Source organism: Equus quagga, chromosome 2, assembly GCF_021613505.1.
Source record: "Equus quagga isolate Etosha38 chromosome 2, UCLA_HA_Equagga_1.0, whole genome shotgun sequence".
NCBI classification, from domain to species: Eukaryota; Metazoa; Chordata; class Mammalia; order Perissodactyla; family Equidae; genus Equus; species Equus quagga.
This window is the reverse complement of record NC_060268.1, coordinates 31,519,088-31,528,327: the sequence shown is the minus strand read 5'-3', so window position 1 is coordinate 31,528,327 and position 9,240 is coordinate 31,519,088. Positions and strand designations below refer to the sequence as shown.

The following is a 9,240-nucleotide window of genomic DNA, read 5'->3' as shown; positions in this document are numbered from 1 at the left end:
CAGTAGGCAGAGTAGGTATTGCCTACATGGCACACCTTGAGGGTCATCACAAAGACTCTTCTCCCTTTGCTGTCTGTCATCATGTCACCGTGCCTGGAATTTTGTAATTAAAATGGAATTTCCCATGTATCATCAAATATACATTCCTGCACATATTACACCTCTGGAAGAAAAGATAAGAAATAGTAACACTGGTTACCTCTGGTAAAGAGCGATTGGTAGCTTGGAGGCCATAGGTGAGAGAGAGATGTATCTTTTACCGTTTATACTTTTGTACCCATTGAAGCTTTTTATTTATTTATTTCATTTTTATTTATTTATTTATTTTTTTTCTTCTTCTTCTCCCCAAAGGCCCCAAACACATAGTTGTGTATTCTGGTTGTGGGTCCTTCTAGTTGTGGCACGTGGGACGCCACCTCAGCATGGCCTGACGAGTGGTGCCATGTCCACACCCAGGATCCGAACCAGCGAAACCCAGGGCCATCAAAGTGGAGCGTGCGAACTTAACCACTCGGCCACAGGGCCAGCACCCCATTGAAGCTTTTTATCATGTACATAGATTTTTAATCTAAAAAAAGAAAATTTTCTTTTATTTTTACAAGTTGGAATTTGTCAGTGGGGGCTTGATGAAATAAATTATAGTACATCCATTAAGTAGGATAATGTGCAGTCATTAAAACGAAAAAAGATAGCTTTGATCCAAAAGAGGTATTGATACAAAAGATGTCCATGATGATTTGTTAAGTAAAAAACAAAATTGAGAGTGTAAACATTAAAAATTCACCCATTTGAAAATAATTGTATTTAAATATTTGTTAGTGTATGCATAGGAAAAACCTATCAAAATACACACTAAACTCCTAGCATTGATTATCTCTGCAAGATGGAATTAGAGGAGACTTTTGTTTTCTAAGTTACACATTGTGACGCTGCTTGAACTTTCCTAAGAAGTATATTACTTTATAATCAGAAAAAAAGATAAATTTTTATGACATACAAATAGCTCAAGAATGGAGGGAGGGTCATCATCTTCAGCAGCTGGGGCAAATTTCACACTCTCAAGACGAAAACCAGGTATGCACTGGGGGTTTGTGCATTAAGTCAGGGAGGTGCCTTAATATTGTCTTGGCTCACAACAGTCCCTCGATAATGTTAAATAATTGAATTTATCATTAAACTCAATAATGTTTAATAATTGCACTATAGAGTAGCTACAACTTGTCTTTTTGTTTCTGCCCTTCAGGCCATTGCAGTCTAAAGTAACATCATCATCTGCTTTCTCCTCTTTACTGCTCCCCAACAATCCACTACTTTTCTTTTTTTTTTTTTTTTGAGGAAGATTAACCCTGAGCTAACAACTGCTGCCAATCTTCCTCTTTTTGCTGAGGAAGACTGGCCTTGAGCTAACACCCATGCCCATCTTCCTCCACTTTATATGTGGGGCACCTGCCACAGCATGGCTTGACAAGGGGTGTGTATGTCGGCACCAAGGATCCAAACCTGCAGACCCCGGACTGCTGAAGTGGAATGTGCAAACTTAACCACTGCGCCACCAGGCCATCCCTAACTTCTTTTCTTTCCTTTTCCTTCCCACTCCTCATCTTCTCAGCCCCCTTTTTTTCCCCTCTTTTTTTTTTTCCTGCTTCTGGAAGATTAGCCCTGAGCTAACATCTGTGCCAGTCTTCCTCTACTTTATATGTGGGTCACCACCATAGCATGGCTGACGAGTGGTTGTAGGTCTACACCAGGATCCCAACCGGTGAACTGGGCCACCAAAGCAGAACACCCAACTTAACTACTAGGCCACAGGCTGGCCCCTTTCTCTCTTTTTTTAATTGCCCAGTGGAACCACAAGAGGGCAGCAGCGTCATGTATAAGAAAGGCTCTTAGGCATCGTAATCATAAAAACCAAAGGAATAAAGCCATTATAAAAATGTTACCAAAACTTTAGAGAGTTCAGCATCTTGCTCTGAATATCTGTGTGACCACATTTAATATTCTGTTAGAAATGATAAACAATGAATGGAAAAGAAATTCACACTAGTGAGTGGAGCTAATGTATTTCCCTCTCTTCCAGATGTTGGCCAAGAAGAGGTGAGGCAGAAAAGAGAACAGTCTAGAACCTAAGACTTAATCCTAATGTAAATTCTTGGACCAGGATGGAAGGGGAATCATACCACAATGCCACCACTGTCAATGGCACCCTGGTAAAGCACCAGCCTTTGGAACGCCATGGGTTGTGGGAAGTCATCACCATCGCAGCTGTGACTGCTATGGTAAGCCTGATCACCATTGTGGGCAACGTCTTAGTCATGATCTCCTTCAAAGTCAATAGTCAGCTAAAGACTGTTAACAACTACTACCTGCTCAGCTTAGCCTGTGCAGATCTCATCATTGGGATCTTCTCCATGAACCTCTACACCACCTACATCCTCATGGGGCGCTGGGCCCTTGGGAGTCTGGCTTGTGACCTTTGGCTTGCGCTGGACTATGTGGCTAGCAATGCTTCCGTCATGAACCTTCTGGTGATCAGTTTTGACCGTTACTTTTCTATCACAAGACCCCTGACATATCGGGCCAAGCGTACCCCAAAAAGGGCTGGCATCATGATTGGCTTGGCCTGGCTGATCTCCTTCATCCTCTGGGCACCAGCAATCCTCTGCTGGCAGTACTTGGTTGGAGAGCGGACGGTACCACCAGATGAGTGCCAGATCCAGTTCCTCTCTGAGCCCACCATCACTTTTGGCACTGCCATTGCTGCCTTCTACATCCCTGTCTCTGTCATGACCATCATCTACTGCCGAATCTACCGGGAAACAGAGAAGCGAACCAAGGACCTGGCTGACCTCCAGGGCTCTGACTCCGCCGCTGAAGCTGACAAGAGAAAGCCAGCTCACAAGGCTCTGCTCAGGTCCTGCTTTAGCTGCCCTCGCCCCACACTGGTCCAGAGGGAAAGGAACCAAGCCTCCTGGTCATCCTCCCGCAGGAGCACCTCCACCACTGGGAAGCCATCCCAAGCCACTGGCCCAAGCACCGAGTGGGCCAAAGCCGAGCAGCTCACTACCTGTAGCAGCTACCCCTCCTCAGAGGATGAGGACAAGCCCACTACTGACCCTGTCTTCCAAGTGGTCTACAAGAGTCAGCCCAAGGAAAACCCAAGGGAAGAATTCAGTGCTGAAGAGACCAAGGAAACTTTTGTGAAAGCTCAAACTGAAAAAAATGACTATGACACCCAAAAATACTTCCTGTCTCCAGCTGCTGCTCATAGACCCAAGAGTCAAAAATGTGTGGCCTATAAGTTCCGATTGGTGGTAAAAGCTGATGGGACTCAGGAGACCAACAATGGCTGTCACAAAGTGAAAATCATGCCCTGCTCCTTCCCAGTATCCAAGGGCCCTTCAACAAAAGGCCTTGACCCTAACCTCAGCCATCAAATGACCAAACGAAAAAGAATGGTCCTTGTCAAGGAGAGGAAAGCAGCCCAGACCTTGAGTGCCATCCTCCTGGCCTTCATCATCACGTGGACCCCTTATAACATCATGGTCCTGGTTTCCACTTTCTGCGACAAGTGTGTCCCAGTCACCCTGTGGCACCTGGGCTACTGGTTGTGCTATGTTAATAGCACTGTCAACCCCATTTGTTATGCCCTCTGCAACAGAACCTTCAGGAAGACCTTTAAGATGCTGCTTCTCTGCCAATGGAAAAAGAAAAAAGTGGAAGAGAAGTTGTACTGGCAGGGGAACAGCAAGCTCCCGTGAAAAGTTTACAAGTCCCCTCACAGGAATGCCCATGTTCAAGTTCCTCTGAGGATGGGTAAGCTGATTCTGGCTTATCTTCAAAAAAGACACCTGTTATTTTGAGCCCCTGTAAAGGCTCGAGGTCTGTCGCCAAAAGGAAGGAGTCATGGCTGCCACGATTGCTGCCATACTGAATAATTTTTGTCTATGACCAAGGTCACCTGATGCCACTGGAGTCTGCCATTGAACTAAAGAGACAGACTCATGGCCCTGCACGAGAGGAGACTGCTGGATCTCAGTGGGCACTGACAGACCGAGCTTTCATCTACCCTTCTGTGAGGAGCAGCAGGAACTGGCTGGAAACCTCCCCCTGGGGCAACCTGCCATGGAATTTTGTGCAATATGTCTGTATCTATGAAGTTGTCTCACACCACCGAGAACCGGGGGACTGTAAGTCAGTGTCATCTGTTAACACGAGTGGCATTCAACTCGCTTCTAAGGCTCTATTTCCTTATAAACTGATCAGTATTTATTATGCAGCTATTACGTCCACTGTACTGTGGTATGTTTTCCTGTCCCTACATCTGAGCAAAGCTCTTGCTCTTCCCTTTCACAACCAATGTCAATTCCTGCAACCCCCTAAAATCATGCTGCTCCTCAAGGAAGCATCCTTCCTCCCAGAATCCTGGGTCTGGAAGGACACTGAAACCTGGTCATACCCAGTCCTGGAGAGGGGTCTCTATTCTGCTAAGAATGATGATCAAGTCTCCACAGCCAGTTATTTTAGCTTTTACTAGTGGGAATTTTTTCCTTTTATCTAAACCAATATTGATTATTCCATTTTGTGCCCATTTGAACCCATTTATCCACGCTCCGTTCTTAGGAAGACTAGTTGTAAAACAGTCCTTCAGTGGGGAAAGCTCTTCTCCAGGCTAGTTCATCGCGGTTCTCTTAAACTGTTTTCAGAGCTCTTACTTTCTCATCTCTTCACAAGGCAACCTGAGGCAACATGTGGAAAACGGATTTGGTTTCACTCCAGCTTTGGAACTTCCTCCAGGGCCCTTGTGCAGGCCCCAGTTTCCTTCATCCAGACCCCAATTCACACCCAGGCACAAGCGGGTCAATGTGCTGCCTCCAGCCAGAAGTACTAATTGAGGGACAGTGGGGGAAAGGCTTCATTTTTTTTTTTATAGGTCCTTTAAATCATGGCTCGGAAATGAATTATGTATTCGTTTCTCTCCAAATTCACGGTCAAAGATGAAAGGCCCAGAAAAGTAAAGTTGAGGTCCAGTAAAGCTGGCTATGGTCATCCAAAATGAAAGCCTCATCTTTAAAAACAAAATGTAGGCCACAATAATGTATAAAAATAAAAGTTTTCAGCATACATTAGAGTAGCAGAACTGTTGCAAACCAAATTTAATTGAAATCTCTGTGTATATAAATAAACTGAACCGGTCTCTTTGATAATTCTGAAAATAACCCAAAGTGCAAGATACTGAAAGTATAAAAGAGTGCATAAAGTTAATGGAAGATCCACAAAGAAAGCAGCAGTGCCATACACAGTGAGGATTTAGAGATGAAGCACCCCCGTCAGACAGCCTGTTGATGACATCTGCAGTAGTGTTTAAAAGTCTCCAGACCGCTCACTTCACGTAGGCCAGTTCTCTTTCAGCCTCATTTGCTAAGGGGATATAGAAAGCCCTGGGTTGGTTGTCCTGGGAATTAGGTATGCACTCGAGTACAGGAGAGCTTCACCCTGCCACTGAGGAGCGAGTCCGCCTCTCACCCCAAGTCCCATCGAGGCTCCGGGCAGTAGAAACGCAGGCCTCTCCTCCAGCCCTGCAGGGACTTGATGTTGCAATGAAACATCTCAGAAGCCACGTAGCTGCTGAGCCTTTGAGAAGGGCAGGTTGACACTCGCCAAGAATGTGGTAGAGAATATTAATTAATTGGCTCAGTTCTCCAGGACAGAGGCTCCCAGGCCTACATGATGCCAACAGGGCGTGACTTCTTCAGCAAACCTGCTCAGCCAGTCTAGATAAACAGTTGATTCTTTGAGTCTAGGGCTTTGATTCCTAACAAAAATGAAAATCCCTGCAAGAGAACAGCACTTTAAGCCCGTATTGGATATTGACTGTTCACGGTGGAGAGAGAAATAAGCTAATTCAAACAAAATAAGGCAGAACTGGGGTGGGGGGCAGTAGGAGGCTGCTGGGGGCAGACTTCTCACATTTCACAACTGCCTAGGACTTAGCCTTTTTTGTTTACCTTATGTGAAATTAGTTGAGAGGCCCATGCTTCCTTCTTTATCATTCCAAGTGGGAGGCAGCCTGTTTTGCAGACTACTTACCCTCCTTGACACAGACGAAAAAATGCCTCAAACTACTAGCGGAAACTAGACTTCTTTACAGTAGGGCCTCTGGTGGGGTCCTCAGAATGAACAGATCCAACTGTACACTACAGGGACCTGGCGGGTGGGTTGGTGGGCATGGGCCGACTTCAAATCTTAAGCCTTCTGTGCCCCCTGTCTCCCGAGCTCTGTCTACGGTAAACTACGTACAGCTTTGACTAGTTACCTATTGGATGCTGCTATGTTGCTAACACTGTGGTTTGTTTCTCCATGCCTGTGAATTTGATGGCTTTTCGAGGAATCTGTTTCCAGTACCATTTTTGGTTGAAGCATTTTGTCAATATTCCTGGCCCCGCTTTGCTCCTTTGGTGAATGTCCTTTGAGGGAGATATTGATGTTCGGCTCTTTGTGATTGTGAAATCTGTATCTAATCTCTGGATTGGAATATCCAATTGTTTACTGTAAATACTGGAATTACAGCAAAGGATGTGGGGACTGGGCTGCTTTTCTGTATCATTCGAGTGTTGTTCTGGGTATTAAAGAAATTTAACCACATAGTAGTCCAATGCAAAGTGTTTAAATAAGAAAATGGTTTCAGGTTAGCTTGATAGATCCAGCTATATTGGAGATCCCAAGCACATTTGCATGCCCTGGCCTCTTAAGAAGGGAGAGTTGATACCCAATATAGATACACATCCCTCTTCCTACCCTCGTGACTTCCCTTTCCTCTCAGTTACCAGTAACTAAATTAAGATGAAATAACAATGACAAGATTCTCAGCTAAAATGATTCCGATTCCCTCCAGGACAAGGGAAGCAGGCAGACCTCAAACCATGGCCCTTTAGCCAGTGCAGACCCTGCAACAAAACAGAACAGCAGCATTTCCTCTTCACTCGCTCAAGGAGCTGGGGTCCCAGTCATTTCATTCTCATTTTAAGTGACACTAGTTTCCATCTCCCCCATGCCATTTCATCAGTAAAGTTCGAAATCTTTGCCCAATAAGGAATCCAGACTGTCAGTGGGAGGGGGAAGAGAAATAAGTTTTTTAAGTATCAGGGAAGGAGCCAGAAAAAAATTTTAACAAAATAAAACTTTCTTTTTTTGGGGGAGGGAGGTTGCCTCTGAGTTAACATCTGTTGCCAATCTTCCTCTTTTTGCTTGAGGAAGACTGTCCCTTAGTTAACATCTGTGCCAATCTTCCTCTGTTTTCTACGTGGAACGTGCCACAGCATGGCTTGATGAGCAGTGTGTAGGTCCGTGCCCGGGATCCAAACTCACGAACCCCAGGCTGCTGAAGCGGAGCATGTGAATTTAACCACTATGCCACTGGGCTGGCCAGAAACAAAACTTTTTTAAAAAATAATTTTAAACTTAGAGAAAAGCTGCAAGAATAGTATAAAGAACTCCTATGTCCTTCACCCACATTCCCCAGTTGTTAACATTTTGCCACATTTGTGCTCTGTGTGTGTGCATGTGCCTGTGTGTGTGTACCCACACACATATTTTTTCTCAACCATTTGGAGTAAGTTGCAGACAACGTATCCATTGACCACTAAAAAATTCAGTGGGTATTTCTTAAGAACAAGGAGATTATCTTGCATAACCACAATAATAAATATAAACATCAGGAAATTTGACATTGCTACAATATTATTATGTAATACGTAATTACACAATTATGTCATATAGTCCATACTCAAATTTTACCAGTTGTCCAAATGATGTTCACCATAAAAACTTCTTTTCCAGTTCAGGATCTAATCCAGGATCACACATTGCATTTAGTTGTCATGTCTCTTTAGACTCCTTTAATCAGGAAGGGGTCCTCAGCTTTCCTTTGTCTTTCATGACATGGTCATTTCTTAAAAGTACATTCCATCCAATTTAAAAAAATAATTTTCATCAGTTTGGATTTGTCTGACATTTCCTCATTAGATTCAGTTTAATTTGTTTGTTTGATTTGATTTGGGCAGGAATATCACAAATGTGATATTGTGTCCTCGGTATATCACATCAAGAGGACATGATGTTTTATCCCATTATTGGTGATCTTGACATTGGTCAGTTGGTTAAAATGCTGCCCCCACCTCCCACCCAGGTTTCTCAACTATAAATTTACTGTTTTTCCCTTTGCCATTAATAATTTTAGGAAAGAGACTTTGAGCCTATGTAAATTTCCTGTGGGACATCAGGTTTTCATTCAATAATTGTAGCATCTATTTATTATTCTCACTCAAATAAGTTATTACTATGATGATTGCCAATTGGTTGGCATTCAACTGTAAGGAAGTTTTTTTCCTTCTTTATATTTATTTATGTACCTATTTATTATCATTATGGACTCATGAACTCTTATTTTAGTAATTGCTTTAAATCCATTACTGTCATTATGTCAATGCTCAAATTGTCACAAATTTAGGCAGTGAGAGCCCCTTCGAATTGACCCCTGTGACCCTTTGACATATCCAGAACATGTTGTGAACACTCTCTTACTTTCTGGTACAACAAGATGTTCCAGGCTCATCTTTACTCTCCCTACCCCAGCCCAGTAATCAGCCATTTCTTCAAGGAGCCCTTGTTTAATTAAGTAGAGAATGGAACCCTACTCAGATCTGGATTCAGGATATACTCACTGCTATCAGGCCCTTTCAGTGGATGGAACTAAGAAATATGTACATGTGTATACTCATTAAAAACGATACGTCCTTATGGTCATCTGCAATTCCAATTCTATACAACAGGATTGCATAATTAGCAAGACAGCTGAAATTCCTGTATTTATTGAGTTTGCTTTATAAGTGGCTTTGAGCTTGACCTTAACTCCCTCTTGGGTGCTTTACCATTCTTCCCATTCCATATTTGCATCTGCCTTCTCCAAAAGTGAGAATCATCAATTGCTATTTGCTCAATTTGCTGAATCCTTCAATAGTTTCAGAATTGCAACATCTATATCACTGTGAAAAAGCAACCTTTTAGTAAAGATCCATGATTTGTTTACAGTTCTTTTGTCTTAAGACTGAAGGGAAATAGTCAAATTACTATGTTCAGTAATTGCTTCTGTTAATGAGGACACCAAGTAGAACAAGTTGAACAACTCTGGAGACATTAAGTAATAATAGGCAAAAAACTGACACTTAAATATTCATATTAAAG

The 9,240-nt window shown here is 43.1% G+C and overlaps 1 protein-coding gene across 1 annotated transcript; it reads left to right on the top strand.

Annotated features, from left to right (window-relative positions):
* Positions 1 to 2,159: 2,159 nt before the first annotated feature.
* On the top strand, positions 2,160 to 3,758 carry CHRM5 (cholinergic receptor muscarinic 5). Its single transcript, XM_046652038.1, has one exon. The coding sequence runs from the start codon at positions 2,160 to 2,162 to the stop codon at positions 3,756 to 3,758; it is 1,599 nt and encodes a 532-aa protein (XP_046507994.1).
* The last annotated feature ends 5,482 nt before the right edge of the window (positions 3,759 to 9,240 follow it).